The 20,273-nt window shown below is 41.7% G+C and overlaps 1 protein-coding gene across 10 annotated transcripts in view; it reads right to left on the bottom strand.

The window, feature by feature from the left end:
* ST3GAL6 (ST3 beta-galactoside alpha-2,3-sialyltransferase 6) overlaps positions 1–20,273 on the bottom strand; it is a 40,212-nt gene that overhangs the window by 17,734 nt on the left and 2,205 nt on the right. For 6 of the 10 annotated variants that reach the window (XM_083855929.1, XM_083855926.1, XM_083855928.1 and 3 more), the window contains 3 exons: positions 2,884–2,983; positions 2,051–2,131; positions 711–788 (listed from right to left, as the gene is read on the bottom strand). In XM_083855929.1, the coding sequence (XP_083712055.1) occupies positions 711–788; positions 2,051–2,131; positions 2,884–2,972 (248 nt within the window). In that variant the 5' untranslated portion in view covers positions 2,973–2,983. Of the gene's footprint in view, positions 1–710; positions 789–2,050; positions 2,132–2,883; positions 2,984–7,805; positions 7,919–13,138; positions 13,195–20,273 lie in introns of those variants that run through there. The other 4 variants (XM_083855927.1, XM_083855930.1, XM_083855932.1 and 1 more) reach the window with 3 other exon arrangements.

The raw sequence follows: 20,273 nt of genomic DNA, 5'->3' as shown, positions 1-20,273 counted from the left end.
ACATGACTTGTCCATTAAGAATATTAATAGCTGTTAAGAAAACCTTCTCTTTCAGTTTCCCAAATCAACTCATTCTCTAAGCTCTATGTATTCAGAAGATACTGACAGTAAGAAGGGAAAAAAATCCCCCAAAACAAAACACTACAGCCTACACACCAAGAAATGGGCCATAGCTTAACTAAGCAAGACCAGCTAGCTTTGAGACATGATGCACTAAATACCCATATTAAATTTAGTAACTTGCTCTTGCTGTTCAAAAGCAGCTGGTAAGCTTAGACATAATAAATAATTCACCTATTGAGAAAAGATTCTTAATTCTAGCTTTTCTAGCTCGGGTTCCTTTCCAGTAAATAATTTTGTGAGGTTAGAAATCCTTTCGACCTCTCCAGGCTATTACCAAAGGGCACAGAACAGATCTTCAGCTCATGCAAACTGTCTCTATAGAGAAGCTACAGAAATGTGTGAGACTGTCCTAGCTGTGCATGTACCCTCTTCTTGCTGTACTTATATAGAAAAAGTACCTGAGGAAAAAAATATTCCACAGCATCTTTGTGCAGAGGTTTAAGACTCCTTCAGCCAGGACTTGGTCTAATCTTTCCAAGCTTTCTCAGGGTACTACTCAACATTTGCTGCAGAATGTGTAAATAGCCCAGTTCTACCTCAATCAGCACAGCCTTTCCTTCCCACCTCAATTCCCACAGAAGACTCACCCCAGCAATGATTCAAATGCTGGTTTCAGAAGACAAGTGTCCAATGCATTCCTCCTCTCTACAGCTGTGGGTGGCAGCCTGCAAAAAAAACCAATTCCAAATAAATAGCAAGACCAGGAATGGGTAGTAGAAACTAGGTAGGGAAACTTGGACAAATCAAATTAGTAAAAGCTGATTACTGAGTTAAGATCACACCATTTCATTACTTCCTCCCCATGTCTGACAGAGAGGAAACTTTCTCATTGCAGCACAATTACTTTTACTAGCAAAGGCTTTTATCTCACACTGCTGCCCCAAGGGGGCTGTAACCTCCCTTGCTCACCAAGTATCAAAGCAGGCAAAATCAAAAGTGGGAACTAAGGCTGACCTCCAGAGGAGGAGGACTCCTGGGCTCAACCACCCCTGCAGGCATTCCAGAGAGCATCCCCATCACTCCTCAGGGAGGAGACAGTCTTGTTTGGAGAAGGAAATAGGGTACTTTAAGGAAAATGAGAGTCCTTGGGGTAAGTCATTCCACTCAGAATAAGGTTAAGACTGACACTTCTAAGCACATTCCCGACTTGGAAATTCAGCCCAATTAATCATAAATACAAAGCCCAGAAGGAAAGGTGAAGCTCAGTGTGAGCAACATGTGCCACTGAATTGCATTAAGGACAGAAGGATGAACCCACAACATTAGAACCACAAGCCAATGAGACCATTAACATTAATTGATTCTGGTAACCTCAAGTTCTTACATGAATACTGAGCTGAGAAAGCACCTGGTGAAATCTATCAGCTGGCCACCTTGGTGCTTTCCAGCATCAGCCTCACACACAGCATTTTGCAGGACAGCTTCAGAGAGAAGAGAGGTCTGCTTTCAAGTTTTAGCATAGGTGCTCATTAGTCTCACAAATCTAATTGCAGGAAGTCACAAGCACAAGAGCTGCCCGTACACACATTTGAACACAACAAGTGAAGCACATCTCTGGTTTATTAAGTTTTAAGCACTGAAGTTGGCCTCCAAACTGTGCTAACTTTCAGGTGTTTATCAGAATTGCACAGATTTGAAAACTGTAAGCCAATGTCCTTCCAACAATTCACTGCATGCTAGAGACATTTATTGGAAATGGCCATAAATATTAAACAAACACTGGAAACACAAAATGGACAAACTCCTTTCTGACAGACACCTTACCACTGTGTTTATAACTGGAACAGCCACTGGACACAAATGTACAACTGAACAGGGGGCCTATACACAAAATATAGATTTCAGCCTCAGTCCCTCCCACCTATCCAAAACAAAACAAAACAACCCCAACAACTCCACCACAAAAATACTCAACTGCTGAACTTACTCATCATAAGTGATTGTAATTCCACTAGTCACATAGGAAGTAGAAGCCCTCACAGAGGAAGTCTGTCCATAAAAGCTAATCCTGCAAAAAGGGAAATGTCACAACACTGTGGTTTGCTGTAAACAGAAACCACAACAGAAAGCTGTTTGTATCAATTGTACACTATAAACAAGATAAAGGTAGCACATTAATCATTACTTTTAAAAACTATCACTTATGTTCATAACACTCTGGTCAGTCCTGTCCACAGCTATGCAAAGGCCAATGGAAACTCAACTTCTTCAAGTAAGTGCCCTCAATTTTAGGTCCCAAGTCACTTGTCCTGTGAGCCTGGAGGCAGTGAAGCCTCAGTGCCCTCAAGGGCTGCTGCTGGGCCTCAACAAATTTCAGCTTTTCAAAAGGTGCCCCCTGCACCTGCAGTTATTCTCCTGTGTGGAGAAGGCCTCTCCCACACCACTCATCAGACTAACACTAAACCCACATGGGGTGGGGGGACACCTTATCTCTGCATTCCATGGAACTCCTCACCTGAACACCTCTTTTCATGAACCTCAGAGGGGCTCCCTACCACTGAGGTCCTGACCTTGCCATATAACCAGGCTCCAATTAATTACTAGGTTTGGAAGTGACACAAGAGAACATGTGACAGGACAGAACAATCATATTGACTCCCTGGTAGTACCAAAAGACCTCGACCACAAAACATACACAGAGTAGTAATCACTTATGATGATTACCAGTCAACACTTATGGAGCAACACAAGAACTCACAGCCACATATCTCATATAGCCATGAGGTGTCTGCACTCTAAATGACCAAAGCATCACCATACCAGTAGAAGTTATTTCTCCACAGATTTCCATGCAGGATACCATACATAACAGCAGCAGCCAGGATAAAAACCAGAAGAATTCGTTTCATGACTGATAAACCTGAAACATAAGAGAAACAAAGCAGGAAACTGAAACACAAGATGAGCTAAGGCATTAACATCTTATAAAACATCTGGAAACCTACGAAAGAAAAGTTATTACTATTACAGACATTCTCTACCACCACAAGTCTGACAGGTGATCTCTCCACTTGGGTTTCTCATGCAAAGACCCAGTGCCAGGAGCTGAACGCTGCTTTGCACCTGACATGTGCGTGTACCCTGCATAAGAAGCAAGGGTTCACTCTAGGTTCTCTCTGAGGCCATGTGAGAGTAGAACTCTTCTGTCCACTCTTCTTGGGCAGTCCCAAGAAACCAGCTGGCCTTTATAGATATCTGTGCTCCTCCTGTTTGTTGTGCCACAGTTCGCATAGTTACACAGTTAAATAAGTACTGGCACAGTGCAGGAGACAGATAGGAGACTGATGCTGATGAAACAAAACAGAGTAGGAGCTACCACAAATTTCTACTGCTCTTTTTTTATTTTTTTTTTAGGATCACTGAATGCTCCTAAAGTCCAGTTTTGACATTTAAAGCTGCCCTGAAACTGTCTGCTTATGCCTGCACAGTGTTCAGTTCCTCACACAAACCAAACTCCATTGCTCAAGCAACAGAAAAATGTTATTTTCACACACTGCAAAGTGAGGAAGGAAAGTTAGGACCCCATCTGCTGAACTTGTGAAATTATGGAGAAATACCAGAGAAAGTGCATTTTCCAAATAGAGTTTTCACCTCATTGCATAGTCTAGTAAAAGAAAAACAGAGAAATATCAGAAACTCACATATCTGACAAGACAGACTCAAGGAAAATCAAGTCCTATATTGCTCACATCTTACAGAGTGAGCAGCCTTTTCAGTAGCTATGAATTAACTGTTGTTGCTTAATCTCGTGAAAGTCCAAAATAGCAACTGCAGCCACAAGTTACCATGGAAATTGACTTGACAGGTACAGTCCTCTAGTCCACTTCTCCCCTAACAGTGTCATGATTACTTGTGCAACAAGCCACTACACTTCCCTATTCTTTTCCATTTGTATCTTTTACCAGAATTTAATTGTAGAGTTAGAGATGTGGTTTTATAACACTATCTACCAGTAACCAAGCCATGCAAGGAACCAGGTAGAATCTATCAATCTTAAGTATATCCTACAGGCTATCCCACTCTGTTCTGGAGGGAACACTTTATAGGCTGCAGCTGTTGCAATTCCAACCTTTCAACTCTCTTTGAGAGGTAGCACTGCTGCTTTTCAGCTCCAATTCCCTTGACTCTACTTGAACGGCCACTGCAAATTTGTCTTTACGGTCACTCTCAACTTCTAGAGCAATGTTGAAGTTTTTGAAGTAATTCAGTAGGCGTTTTTCCCTAAAACTCCAGAAATGGAGGAAAACTCACCTACAGGGTTCAGCCAAATGTCATTAACAGCAACTGCCTCCTAATCTCGAGTAACGTGACAAGACACATACAGGACATGTGAGGGATCAGGCCCAGCAGCGTGGGTTTATGAAAGGCAGGTCTGGCTTGACCAACCAGATCTCTTTTTATGATAGGGTGCCCTGCACAGAGGATGAGGGAAAGGCTGTGTACAAAGTCCTTTGTAAGGCCTTTAGACAGCATTTCCCACAGCATTCTCCTGGAGAAACTGGCTGCTGATGGTTTGGATGGGTGTGCTCTCCACTGGGTAAAAAGCTGCTGGCTGGCTTGGTCCAAACACAGGTGGGGAACAGAGTTGCATCCAACTGGCAGCCAGTCAATAGTGGGGTTCCCAGGGCTCAGTACTGTCTAATATTTTTAAAGAAAAGATAGTCTGGACAAGGGGATCAAGTGCATCCTGTCAGTTTGCAGCTAACACCAAGCTGAGTGGGAGTGTTCATCTGCTGGAGTGCAGGAAGGATCCGGACATGCTGGATCAATGTGCCAAGGCCAGCTGGAGGAGGTTCAACAAAGCCAAGTTGATCTCCTCTGTCTGGGTCACAACAACCTCAAGCAGCACTACAGGCTGGGAGAAAAGTGGCTGGAAAGCTGCCTGGCAGAAAAGAACCTGGGAGTGCTGGCTGACAGCAGCTGAACATGAGCCACTGTGTGCCCACATGGCCAAGAAGGCCAGTGATGTCCTGGCCTGGATCAACACGAGTGTGGCCAGAGAGATGAGGAACGCGATCGCTCACTCGTCTGTTCTCAGGACTGCTGAGGCTGCACCTTGAACCCTGTGCTCAGTTTTGGGCCCCTGACTACAAGACAGAGACTGAGGTGCCAGAGGAAATCCAGAGAAGGGCAAAGGTGGTGAAGTGTTTGGAGAAACAGCAGCTTAATGGGAACCTTATCACTCTCTACACCACCTGAAATGAATTTGTAGCAAGGTGGGGGATCAGTCTCTTCTCCCAGGCAACAAGTGACAGGGCAAGCAGAAACAACCTCAAGTTGCACCACTGCACATTTAAATTATGTATTAGGAGAAAAAAATTTCTGAAGGGGTTGGCAAGCACTGAACAGTCTGCCCAGGGAAGTGCTTGAGTCACCATTTCCAAAGGTATTTAGAAGATGTCTAGATGTGACACTTGACGACATGTTTGAGTGGTGGATCTGGCAGTGCAGGGCTAATAGTTGGACTCCATGATCTTTTCCAACCTAAGTGATGCTATTATTTACTTGAAAAAGACACTGCACTCACTCTCTGGTAGTTTTTTTTCCCTTTCACTATTAGTATTTTTACCCCCTCCTGCTTTGAAAAGGTTTGCCAAAACATCCCACTAAGGTGTTATCCTTACTCCTTAATTCAATCAATGCAAACTTCAGTTAAACAGAACGAACCAGCTCTTCAGATAAAAGTTGATAAATTAGCAACTGATTATATTGCTGATTTTGCTGACTTCAGTGTAAGAAAGAACCATGCTGAAGAGATAGACCAAGCAACAAAACAGAGAAAAGACAAGGAAAAGCAGCCCATAAAGGATCTATTAAAAACCAAAAACAGTATTCATAACAGTATTTTTCACAGAGGGGAGAAGAAATTGTTCCACTTGCAAAGTATTTACAAAGATAGTCATACAGCCTGGAAAAAAAAATCATTAAAACAAGACAACAGAAATCAGCATCATTCTTTATAAACAGGATCATAAGGGATCTGTAACAACTTCCAGTGCTTTATGTAAGATACTCAGCCTGGCACACATGTGATAATGGGTCCACCCCAGCTCTAAACAACCCATCATTAAGAGTGTACCTAACTCAGCCCTCAGAGACATCAAACGGTCTTTATTTATTTAAGTATCTTATCATCATCCTGTCTCCCAAGCGCCTGGCTTCATTCCTGGTTTGAGAGAAAGTTCTGTACCAAAGAAAGTCCTCACTAAGAAGACTGTCCTTTCTTAATCTGGTTTAGTAAACAGAACCACTGACTTGTTTACAGAAGAAATTATTCTGGGTATATTTTTAATCATGACAACATCTTCCAGCTCTTCCTTCCTATTTTAAAACAGCTGAATGTTGTAGAAAGTTAATCAAAGGAAAACAAACTCCTACAATGCAAATATTACACTAGAAAATTCCTGTAAGTCAAAGATGCGAGAAAATAGGGAACCGAGAAGACACAGTTCAGATGGAAAACAGCAGCTCCATTCCAGTGTATTTACTTCAACACAAAAGCCAGCAGATTGATTTAAGTCCATCAACCCAAGTAACAGAAGCCACGGTTCCCTCCCTTAGGTCAATGTCAGAGTTCAGCAAAACAAGGAAAGCAAAGCTGGAACTCAACTATTCAAATTCCTCCTCTTTCTTAAAACCCTAGAGTGATCTACACAACAAAAGGAACAAGGAACCCAGTATGACCATGCCTGGTGAGTATGGTGTCAGCTGGTCAATTTTTTCAAAGCAAGCAGTGGGATGCGTAAGTGCTGCAAAAAATTCACAGTCATTTTTAAAATAGTAATCTAAGCTAACTTCTGTGGGTCAACTCACCTCTCCCAAAGGACAGAGCTACAGAACTGGACAAGACTGACTCTGTTATGGGACTAACACCACCTCAGAGATCAGTCTGCATCTCCTACTAACAGACAAATCCCCCCAAACTCCCATCAACTCACCAAAAGACTCATTTGGATATATGATCTATTAACTATTCAAGATCTGGGGCTAACACTTTCTTCCCCTGGTAGAAGCCAGGAACCCCTATCCTTGTCAGAGGCGCATCATTACTCACAATTAATCTTTATTCTAGTACAGTGTGGTATCTGCTATGAGCCACTATCTCACACCCTCTGTTTATCTCCCAGCTTACACTTGAGTTGAAGCAGTTATGCCACAGAATAAACCCTGCAGAAACCTACAGCTGCTGGACTGGGCAATCAAATGACCACACTACTATCACCTTTCTTTCACAACACTCATAAGCCTGTCATTCTTCCTTAAAAATCACTAGTGCTAATAGCACAATGTAGGAAGCTTTTCCATCTGTCCTACTTATTTTTTAAAGTACCTGTGACTACTACTGAAGTAGAGGCAATAAGTATTTCACTATAAAGTGGTTACAACTAAATTAAATACTATGCAGCTTAAAACAATCTTAGCTCCATCAACTGCCACAAGATAATGTAAGCTCTTTGCTGCTGCCATGAAGTGACAGCCTGAAAATTTCAGCTCACTGGGACCTCAGACTCCTATAGCCCTTGTAGTTGTGGGGGAGGAAGTGAGCTTGTAAACATGTTTTAAGCAGACCTTGAAATTTAAAGGGACAGCAGAAAAAGCACATAAAAACCTAATAAGGGTTTAAAAAGAAACATCAGATTTTTTAAGATGTAGTCAGTATTTTGTGGGTTTGAGCTTGTTACCTGCAGTCCTGCTTCCTTTTGGTCAGGATGGAGCACATGCCTGGTGAAACAACCATGCAGCAAAAGGATAATCAAGGAAGGAGTTCTCACATCACTATTTTTCTCAAATTAAGCTGTAAAACATGAGTACATTATCGCACCAGTGTATTTCTTCTGCCAAATCTAAACAATATTCATTATTCACTCTTCCAGTTCTTGCTCTAAGTATGTGCCTAATTGCACTGTTCACTAATTCTCCCCCTCTTCGGGAAGGGAATGCTGCAGAGAGACTACACAACAGCACTGCCACAGCCTGAAAGTGGCTGAATCAGTCTAGTGCCTTCCCTCCCTCCCATGCACCTGAAATTCTCATCATTTTCAATATTCTTTTTGATTTTAGTTTAAGAAACAAAAAGTCATCAGAAATATTGTTTAAGCTAGATGTATTGGGTTATGCTATCAAAGTGGGTCAGAATTAAAACTACTTGGTTTTGAAGTTGTACATTTAGCAGCATCAGAATTGGAAAAGCTTCTTGTTAACCTGTCCTGCCCCACAGCAAACCAAAGCAGTTACTCCTGTTCCTGAAAACCTGTACAAACCACGACACTAAAAAAACTCCTGAGATTTTACTGTATCAAAATGTCACTAAGGACTGCCAGCATCACACCACACATATATCTAACTGCTGCCAAAATTATTCCCTGCACTATAAAATGACACTTTCTGCCCTAATCTCTTCCAACAACATGGGGATAAGCAGTAGAGGAACAATTTGCATCTATGACAACCGACGCCTTCTTTCTCTCCAAGAGCACACCAAACTACCAATTTTACTTCCACAGTATGCAGGTATCTGAAAAAAAAACCCCAAAACAAACAAACAAACAAACAAAAAACACCACAAAAAACCACATACACACAAAAAAAAAAACCCCACCAGACAGTCTTTCTCCAAAGACAACTTCTCTCTATTAAGGAAAGTTTCCAATGCTCCCCCTATCACTTCCTCTCTGTCCAAATACTGCAGCAAGCCTGACCACAAACAGCAAGATAACCTTTTCTCCAAGTACCCAACAGCAAGCATAATAATGTTCAGTAGATATGACATCACAGCAGTAGAGATGTTTAACAGATTTAGTCAATCTTTCTTCTTTATCAGCTCCCAAAGCCAGAAATGTAGCCTTTGTTGATGTTAATTTACTGTGGAGACACAGACTAGAACTGTGCCCATCTCCGACCTCGTGCAGTATTTCAGTACAGGCTGCAATAACATTGGTTTCAGGGCCCAAGTGCTTGTCTCCCACCCCTTCATCATCCTGCTAATGGTGAAACACATTCTGTAGCACAAGAGACAGCAATACATTTATTACTTTGTGGACAATTCAGGATTCTTTTATTCCATTTTTGTCTTTCAATAAAAGACACTGGTATTTCGTCCTTCAGAGCATAACTGCCTGTTGGGCTGAGCAAAATGAAAAAGCAACTTAGTATTTTTCACTGATAATCACTATTTTGTCCAGAGTCTACAAGATCTCTGCCCCATTTTCCCCTCTTGTGTGGCTGTGCAGACATATTTACAATGTCAGAAACTCTTCCCACACAGGCATATCCTTTGGCTAAAGGGGACTGATAAAGATTTCAAGCCCAGTTAAATCTATCATACCTTCACCCTCTCTAATACTAATTTGCCTACACAGCACAACTGGTAGAAGAGGAAGGTTAGCTGCCTTCCCAAAGGCTGCAGGAACAAGAACAGTTCATCTCTGTGTTTTGGGCAGAACAGACAACACAACACCTACAGCTCTCCAAATCTTATCTCCAGCCCCATGCATTCTCACTTCATCAGATGAAACAAGATCAGAAAAACACAAGTTTGTAGCCTTCAAAGATGACACATCATCAATACAGAGGGTTTGGCAGAAGGCCTGTGTGTCCTCACTGACATTCTCATCACCATGCTCAGACTGTTCTTACTGCAGGAGACAAGGTGTCATCTGTTCAGTGGTTAACTCCTTTTTCCCCTCTTCTTCCCCTCCTCCTGCCTGGGGACAGGAGCTCTTACACATACCCCACAGTGGGGGCACAATTAGAGGCTGCATGCACTCATCAGACTGTTTCTCGGAGATCAAAAAGGCATGTGTACAAGCCTAGGTCAAGTTGCAAGCTTTTTAAAGGTTACTGAAGCAGGTCCCAGTTTGGCTGCAAAAGAAAATAGTGTGATCCTATTCTCTGAGGCACCACAATTTATTATGTCCATTGTTTCACAGAGATACCACTTCTGGCCCTACTGATGCATTATTTCACATCACTTCTAACTGACATGAAATACCAGCTCCACAGATGAGAAACAGAAGCACGAAGCATCAGCCAGTGCATCCTGCCAGAAAATCCTGGTGAGCAAAATACAAGGGAGCACAGGAATTGTGTACCACTGAAATGGCCCTGGGATAGGAGCAGTATTCAGTGAACTGTCTGAGTCTGAGTTCTTTAGCCCTGCTGAGAGGCAGAACATGTCACCTCCAGCTTGGGGCTATCACAGGGTTGCTATGCCACCCTTGAGATGTGAGCCAGTATTTTGGCTGATTATCACAGTGCAGTGTGGATCCCTGGCACCAGATCAAGGTGACAGCACGCTCTATGGTATTTTGCAGACACACAATTAAAACTGCAAGCACAAAAAAGAGGTAACTGAATTGCTATTTTTCACATCTGGTAAATGTTGGGTTTGGTTTTTTTGGTTTGTTGGTTTTTTTTGGTTTTTTTTTTTTTTTTTTTTGTTTGTTTGGTTGGTTGGTTGGTTTTTTTGGTTTTTGGTTTTTGTTTTTGTTTTTTTTTTTAATTTTTTTTTCCCTTCAAGATGGAAAACAATATTCTTTAACGTTCCAAGATGGCTTAGAACTCATTCCAATAACAGACACACGGTTAAACACTGCTAACTCAAGCTTAAAAGTCAGCCCTGGAGAGATCCAAATCCAACTTGTGGCTTTGAGGGAAAAGAGAATAACAACTACTGGATTCTCATCTAACTGGTGCTTTGTAAGGATCACAGATTTCTAGAAACCATGCCTATAATTATAATAAAGAGTAAGATCATCTTCTTGCCTGTTTTGGTGCCTCAAGACGAGGGAGGACACGATGCAGAAAATTTATGCAAAGGCACATGTAAGCTGTGAACAGACGTTTCCATATGCTTTCCCTGTCCTGAACCTCTACAGCCTTCCCATCAACACACTTCACTTTTTTTTCCCTCCTTCCTCCTCCTGTGTACTTGGAACACAGACAAGCAGTTTCTGTCACAGCCAGCAGCCACAGAGATGCAGCGCAGCACACAAATTATTTGGGGTTTGGTCAGAAGCTAACCTGTGCACGCAAAGTCAAGCAAGTATGAGCTGAGCACAGATGGCTCTGCTTCCTCAACTCCCAAAGCTTTAACCACACATAAAAAAATCCAGCTCTAACTTTATCTTTAAAAAAAATATTAAATCCTCCCACAGAAAGTCAGTAACACAACCTCAGCTGATAGACTTTTCCTAGCCCTCTTACGTTCTCCCAGATTAACCTTTAAAGCTTTAGCCAGCCTAAGCTAGATTGCTATTTATATATTACACATCATAGGTGGCTATATAATAAATGAACAAAGAAACAGAGCACTATAAATCCATGCAGCTCCTCTGCAAGCCGTGGTGACAGCAGTGTTCCTTCCCAGTCTGTTTCCCCTTTTCCTTCAGCTCTTTTTCCAGAAGGGACTGGAATATAAACAAGCCATGGAACATCTTCTGGGGGTCAGAGTTCAGGTCATTTCTTCTCGTACTTTGACTTACCCAACTGAAAGGTTTCAGTGAACTTGAGCTGCTCTTCCCGCAAGGATAGAGCATCATGGATTTGGAGTTGTTTTGTTTCTTCACCTCCCTTTGAAAAAGCCAAGACCACAGAAATACTACACAATCCTTAAAAAATTAGAAAATTAGTAACGGAAAGATATGCAACCCAGTACTAAATCAGTTACTCATTCACACCACTGTTCTCTGTCCAGAAGTGCTTGCAGAGTCAGAAGATTGAGGTCAAACCAGCAACCCTTCTTAGGTTTCCCAGAGAGAAAAAAATGGAAAAAGGTGGAAGGAGAAATGGCTGGAAAAAGGCAAATTAGTCAGGTTTCAAAACAGTTTGGTCACAAACCCTATCCAGCTCACCATTTTTTCCTCCAGGAACTATGATCAATCTAAACAAATAAAGGTCCAACCAGAAAATTTGATCTGTATTTATTACATGCGCAAATTCACTACAGCATTAAGTTCACCTCAAAACAAGGCACACTCTGTCTCCTAACAATGCCCAGGATATCCAAAACATCCTGGTTGATTTGGAGGTAGTGATTTGACCTCAGCCCTAACTAAAGTGGCTTGAATTATAAAACTAAATCTACCACTCAGGGGGAAATACCAGGTTAAAATAAACACACCCCGCAAAAAAAAATCCAAGAAAACAAAACACACAAAAAACCGTAACACCGAAGCCCACTCACAAGCAAAATAAGGACTCTCAAGGGCACAGGGAAAAATATGGTGGGGTTTTTCTTGCCTTTTGTTTCCCCTGACAGATAAGAGAGGACTGATTTACTAGCTTCACTACCAGCACCTGAAGAATTAAATGCTCCCCATCTACACTGACAATACATCCCGAGAATTTTCTCACTTTGCTGTAATAGCATCAATCGTGATCCATACTGGTGTCAGAATCTGTCCCTAAACAGAAACGGGTGCTTTTTGTGTGACTAGTTTTCACAGTAACATCTGTAAACCCCAATCATGACAAATTTCAAATGCACTAACTAGGATTGCTATCATCTGATGGCACAGCTTTTTACTGTAATTTTTGCTGTCCATATTTCACCGTATTTTAAAAAGGAACAAGTTACATTACTCGGGTTTGTGTGGATTAAGAGGCCCAGAAAATAGGTGTGAAATGCACGTGCCCAGCATACAAAACTGAACAGTTAAATTTTCATTTATGTAACATGCCAAACATGTCTGTAGTCAGAGCCCCAAACACAATGTATTTCTTCATTTTTGCTGTGTTGCTCCCTGTCTTGCCTCAACTGCCAAAGGAAAAAAAAAAAATTAAACCCCATACCACCACCACCCCCAAAACAACAACCAAAAAACCCCCCTATATCCCCAGCTGTTTGTGATGCAATTTACCCCACGAGAAAATTCTGCAAGTCAATCTGCTGCAAGGCATCTGTGCAAATGAGAGCTCTGGGATTCTCAGGAATGCAGCAAAACAAATAAGTGAAAAGTGTAAAGCTAAATTAATTCAGGGAGGGAAGAAAATGGAGATAAGTGGTAGCACTTACCCCACACTACTACCAAATCTTGGAAGCTTCTCTCAGCAGAGATCCTGCCAGCTCGGGAGAAATCTGCAGGACACCAGCAGTTTAAATAGCTTCTCTGATAACGTTAATGCTTACATTTCCCAGTGCTCTCAATGAATGCATTGAGTTCGCCTTTGGATCACAAAAATCAGAACACGAAACTTCACTGCTAACTACCATCAGAAAACTAATCCCAAACTGACAGTGCCAAACTGGAAAATCTTGAATATTGTAAATATGAAGACAATTTTAACAAGCCTTCTTAATACACAGCTTTTTTTTCTTAGCACTGCAGCTCAAATACATTATTTACAATAACAACAAAACCACCCATAAGAAAAGCTCTAATGAGCTGCCTCATAATCACAAGAATGCTCTGTGGAAATAAAACATTCTAGAACTCACAAAAAAACTGCTGTACAGTTTGCATCAGAGCCTGTATTTGATCCCCTAAAGGCTTTTAGTGCTTTGTTTTTATTTCTTAAATGCGAAAGGAAAAACTACCATACTGAATATTCAAACAGTGCATATCTTGAGGACTGAGTGCTACAAGATACACAGCCCTGTAGAAAAAAAATGTAGGCTTGTAGAACATTCAACACCGCGTAAAGTCCTGGCATCTTCTCTGAATAGTAAAAGTTACCAGTGAGTCTACATGCATAAAATGAAAAAAAAAAAAAAAAAAAAAAAATCCAAACAACCCAGAAGTTGTTTGTGAGGTAGTTAGCTTCCCAAGCAGAACACAGATGAAGCTGTATCTGAGTTCAGCATTTAGAGTATCATTCATTGTGTTTCCTTAAACAAAACTGAAATCAAATTCGTAACAAAAACAAAGAACAAATGAGCAGGCTAAACAATGTAAACTCAGAACTGGAATCTTTCACAGGGCAACTGTTAGTTGCTGTAACAGAATTCAGCTCCTTGCAGAAAAGTTTTCACATACTCCCTTATGTACTTCTGTGTATTCAGAGCAATAAAGTGATACTACAGCAATCTGTACCGCAGTACAAACTTTCAGTGAGTATCCATCTTATAGTGCAGTTCATAGCCCTGAACTATGCACTTCAGTTTTCCCATCTATGCAAGCAAGAGGAAAGCTAATTATATCTGATGGTAATCTTCAATTGCCATCTGTCTGAGAGGAAAGCTGCCTACATTAGTCAATACAGCATGCTGGGAAAGCTTGTACACTTCTCAGAACTACACAGAGACACCCATTTACAAGACTTTCAGACTTCAGTCCTCACTGAAGGTTAAACACAACCGCTTTCCTCCCCAAAACTGATGTATTGCTTCCTTTTGCCTTTTTTTAATTAATTGAAAAGGATGTCATGCCTAAAACTTAGGGGAATCAAAGATGCCTGTCACCCTACCCAGGCATCCTCACAGCCCTCCTGCTGGGGGCTGCCAAAACGCTGAGAAGCCCAGATGGGAGAGAGCAAGGAGGCACAAGGGCAGGCAGGCAGGAAACTGAAGGCAGGCTGAAGACACACAGCCTGGTCTCTGCTACAGCACTGGCTTCACACAGTACCTTCTCCTGCATATCACAGCTCCCTCGGCCAGTTTGTTTTGCTCCTCTGCTCCAAGTCTCATTTCTTGTTGGTGAAACAGAGTCTGGTTTTGATGTTCAGTTTCTGTTTCACCAGTCCTTAAATGCTACAGCAAAATGAAGAGGAGCTTCTTCAGGACCATAGTATCTTTAAACAGATTAACTGTCTTACCCTACCTGGTATTTTCTGATCACTGGATATGCTCAGGGCGGTATGACACTACCTCCTCTGATGACGAGGCAGTAAGAGTCTGATAAGCCAGGGCTCACCTCCCTGTGAGATGACAGCAGGGCAATGGATTTCATGGCACAGATCTGCTCTCCCATACCCAAACTGGCCTATCCTGCACTAGTGATAAAACATGAAGTCTAATATTTCCCTCAGCATAAAACTTAAAGTTATCTACAGCCATATACACTGCACCTGCTGGGTTGCCTACTGACATCTCTCCTTGCTCCCCTGACCGCACCAAATGCGGCTCAGCCTCCAGCATCAGCGTGTCCTATCAGATTGCTCTCCGTGCCACAGACGGCGCACAACTCCATTAGAGCATGGAATGCCACACACTAAAAGGCTTTTTGTTCTGCTCTATCACATGTGTTCTCAGCATGAAATGAGATTTATGCAACTATACCCTGCTTGTGTGCATGCATGCCCTTTCTTTCCTTCCCTACAGAACTTTTGAACCCCTTGGCTGATTTCAGTCAAATGAGAGAGATTAGGAACTTAATGCGTTTGAGACCTCCTCAAGTTTTACAAAAATAAACACCTGGATGAGTAGAACAAAGAAACCCTATAAGTTCATTTTTCATTAAAGATCAGAAAACACATACAAAAGACATCAAAAATATGGTTTCATTTTATCTTGTCACCCAGCTGTGTGGTAGAGGTATCAGAAGAGCCTCTGATACCTCTAAGAGAAAAAAAAAAAAGTGCTCAAATTTTGGAATGCCTTGCACAAATATCTAAGTATCCAAATTTCCCAAAAGAGCTGTATGAAGTTCAACAACTTAGATATCCTTTTCAACCACTTAACAGGGAGTGTTAGCTGACCTCAGTTGCCCAGCTTCAAAAAGTCACTTCAACACTAACCAGTATTTATTGTAAGTAATGTTCTCTGTGAAAACTGAAGAATGAGATATTTTACTTCTCTTTACATTTTTTTCTGCAAAGCTCTGAACAACACTTTCCATTTAGGTTAGAAATCTTTAATACAAAACCAACTTTTGCTGGAGGCTAAGCCATCTAAGAACCAATGTCCCAAGTTGAAAATTAATTACAGTGGGCCATTAGCAGAGAAGAATGAAAATAACTATTCCATTCAAATAATTTCAATGAAAATAAAGTAACAGAATTTCCTTGAAATGTACTGCAAGAAAAGGCAGTCACTTTTGAGAAACTGTACTAATGGTATGTACACTAATCAGCATTTTAATCACCTGGCTACTCAAAACCCAGTTTACGCACCTGGCCTGTGCTCTACAGCACAAGGTGAGCAATCAAAGCACAAGAAACATTCTGCTATGTCAGACCAGTGTCCATCTAGCCCAGTTCTGTCTCCAGCAGTGACAGCAGGAGATTATTACTTAGGGACAGCATTTCATGGCCATTTTGTGTTTCATTCCCTTTGTGCACCCATACCTGCACATCTCAACCTTCTGAGAATGGAAAGCTAAAATTGCCATGGGTGGTTATAAAACTGGGAGAGCAGGAGGGACGGGCTTATAGAGCACTCCAGCCTCTCAGCTGAGACAAGCATCACCCTGCCTTATTAAATACTGCAAAACTTTTGGGCAAGCAAAGCTAGCCATAGTTTTTAACAGTTTCCTACAGGGAAAAAAAAAAAATCAAGCCCAGGCTTTTCCCAGATAGGAAATGAGAAAGCAATAACTTGTCTACACAAGGGGCATGATCAAGACTAGCTACCACATGCCAGCAAGCCTCGCGCACATGCGGCAATCTGGACAAATCCTAACTTGTTCCCAGGCTTCACCAAGTGGATTTAATATTATGGCTCTGTTTAATCTTGTGCAAATGTTGCGTTCAAACAAACCTTATAGCCTATCTCCCATCTACACCAGTAACCTCCTCCTGGTCTCAGCCTCATACATCAACTTCAGACTCCCCGAAGCACTGCAGAGCTGGAGCTGATGTTTCCGGGATGCTCAGATGTGACGCTGATGATGGTACAAGACTGGCAGGTTCCATAACTTCCAAGAACCAAGAAACACCTATTTTAGCTGGCAAATTATGAACAAAGTTTCATTCACCAACAGCTTCTGGGCAGCAAACATACTCCTGTCTCTTCACTGCAGTGAGAAAAACCCACAGGTTCTTCCCTTGCATTGTGCTTGGGTGTCCCTGTTTTGAAACAGGTCAACTCCCCCTCACACGTCACCATGTAGGCAAAAAACTGTCAGCACAACCCACCTTCAAAAATTAGGTGCCCAGGAGGGAGATATGTTAACCTACAATTACATGAGAAAAAAAGGAAAGATCATGGCAAAAACACAACTTCAATTTCTTTCTTACCCTGAAGAAAGGGAGTTCTCCCCTCATCCCACATGCGATGCAATTTGTATTTTATACATACACACACACATTTTCTATTGACTATTAGATGGCCATGACATTTCCTCTGCCCACCTCTGCTAAGGCTCTGGGTAAGCTCATGCCCCTCACACCATTCCCATTTCACCACTGGTCTCAGGACTCCACAAAGCAGGGAAAACAAGCAGTATCTGGATACCACTGTAATGCAAATGTCAGTGTGCAGGTCCAGTCTAACAAAGAACTCTGAGCTCTGTAGCAGGATCCTTATTTTAGCGTTTCTGACCTGCACTCACAAGGGCTAAAACTATTCTTTTAAAATCGAGTTGAAGACTACTAGCCACACACCTCACAAATGAAGTTTCCTACTAGCTAGTGGCCCAAAAGCAAGCAATACTACAACTCAGGAAATGGAAACTTGCACTGTAAACCAACAGATGTTATAAGAGCTTCAGTGATTAAGACAGACCATCATTTCACTCCTGCCTGCTCTTAAAACCAGTTCTTCCTAGATTACTCCATTCGGGCCCTCCTACGGGAGTGAAGACCAACCGGCTCCATAGGTTTTCCAGCCTTCCCTTCCCAGTCAGGTCAAGTGGAGGGTGTTCCATTTTTCCCCCTTGCTCTTTCTGACTCTCCATTTACATGAGAATGTAAAAAACAGCCCAGGCACACCATACTCCAGTTTTACTGCTGCTGTTAGGGCTGGGAGCAGAGGTAACTGAACAGTTCCACACAACCTTTGGGTATTATCCAGGGATACTCACAGTTTGCTCACTCTGTAACAGTGCTGTAAAGGGGGGAATACCAAGGTTTCATAATTTGCTTTCAAGACCAAAGAACTTACCAAGCTTGAACAGTGGAAAAGCCAATCCACCGGAGCAAAATTAACTTAAAAAGGACATGATATTATAGAATGATAGGTACAGAACACAGCAAGAAGTACTGCTGCAGAGTATTTCACCGCATTCTGTGCCTACATTTTTTCCAACCCATTTTTCAAAAGGTGATAACACTGCATGCAACCCACGCATTGCCTGTTTTTGCTTCACAGCTCACGCTAGCTAATACTGCCCATCACTTTTCAACCTTTCTGTACTAATACTGCTACCGGTATCATTAATACACTACAGCATACACTACCTGTTTTCCTCTAGACCTCAACATGCATCAAGAAAAGCTGAGGTTTTAGGCTCTTCTGTAGAAGGAGGGTAAAAAAAAGATTTAAGCTTTAGGAAATTCACACAGCAAATAATATGTATGAGTAGCTTTATTTTCACTTCCCTTGAAGAGTATGAGCAGGTACCAAACAATCATATGTAACATAGCAAAAGTAGAAGAAACTGGATTAAAGGGGAAGTTCAGGGTAGGGTTCATTCTGCTACAAAACTTCTAGTCTTTGAGTAGATAGATAGAAAATAGAGACTCTGAAGAAGGAAAAAAATCTGTACATTCAGTTACCCCATAGTTACTCAGTATTATTATTCTATAGCTTATCTGTAAGGCTAGAGAAATTGATTAATACGTTATTAAAATGAATGACAAGTTACATGTCATAAGCTTGAAAAACTAAACTCCTCCTCAACGCACTTCAACTGATTTAGTTGAAACGGTGAAAACATCTGTAGGGAAAGTTGTCTACAAAAATGGTATTTCAAGAAGTCTTGAGCCCATTCCTAAAATGCATTTAACTAGGGAGCCAAGGCAGAGTACCTCACATCATACATGAAGCAAAACCAGCCTTTTATGCTTGTAAGTAAAATAACCTTAATGTTAATGTACAAAGATAAACAAAAATCCTGTGGTACAGCTCAAGCTATACTGCAGAAGAATGAAATAAACCCAGAAAAACCCAAAAACCAAACAAAACCAAGAGCCCTTCCTCAAAAGCCCTTTTAAGTCAATGGTGCAGACATCCTCATGGAGACTCATAGTGATCTCACAAGTTTATATTTAAATGATCTATCTGATTGCATCCTCTTCCAGGCCAGTGTACTTGAATCAACACCCAGGAGCATATGAAGCAACATGCAAGAAGAAAACCACAAATCAGCCAAAGGAGGTTTATGCCAACTTTTCTAAACCTGTCTTGGGAAGACAAATCAAATTTTTACCAAGAGACACTAATCACAGCATGCTCAGAAACCAACAAAGAAAACAAGCCCCAGATAAAAGTGCTAATGGCACAAATAACCTATCCTAACAGCTTCTATCCAAAAATGAACACCTAAGGAACAAAGTGATCATCAAAAAAATTTTCCAAAGCTACCTCTGCTTGTAAACTATCAGAGTCTTGACGAGGAGGTGAAGGAGAAGCATCTCAAACTTCACTGTGGTGAAGGAGATCTGTCACCACATCACCCACTATTATTTCCCTCTTCAATCAGGCAACTCCCCTGCCTGATTGCTAAAGCCATTATTTAGATGCACACAGCACACGCATCAACATAATGTCTTGTCCAACACCTTGTTCTAGCCAAAGCACTGTAACTCACTTACTTCTCCAGCTGTCATAACGCAACCTGAGTTCCTTTTTAACTTAGGTACTGATGATCTTTCCGTCAGCTTTCAAGTTTTAGTGTCTCAACTGAACAGGCTGCAGCTGCTCCCATGGGCACATCCCTGACTGCTTCCAGAGAGAACTTTTCCTACTACCTTTCAACAGGGAGGGAGGGATAAGGACACTGGGCAACTCATGAGCCTCAGGGGATGATTCATGTATCCCACAAGCAGGAGAAGTCTGCTAAAGCCAATATGACCTTCAGGGAGACCTGAGACTTAGCCATCTTTAATTCTGCTGCCCTAATAACAGCCATAAGCCTCAAGTGTAACTAATGGACTGCTTCAGTTCAACAGAGACAGATGAGCTAAAGGAGCACGTACTCTACCAGACTGGGGAAAAAAAGGCAAGCAGATTTATCTAAGTGAAATAAAAATCAGAGCTACAGCTGCTGAAGTCTTACACGTGAAAGGAGAGTTGTTTTAGTTTCAGAAGTATCACTTCTGAGACCTAAGCG

The sequence above is a fragment of the Zosterops lateralis genome, assembly GCF_965231275.1.
Source record: "Zosterops lateralis genome assembly, chromosome: 2".
In the NCBI taxonomy this organism is placed as follows: domain Eukaryota; kingdom Metazoa; phylum Chordata; class Aves; order Passeriformes; family Zosteropidae; genus Zosterops; species Zosterops lateralis.
This window is presented reverse-complemented; position numbering and strand designations above follow the sequence as displayed.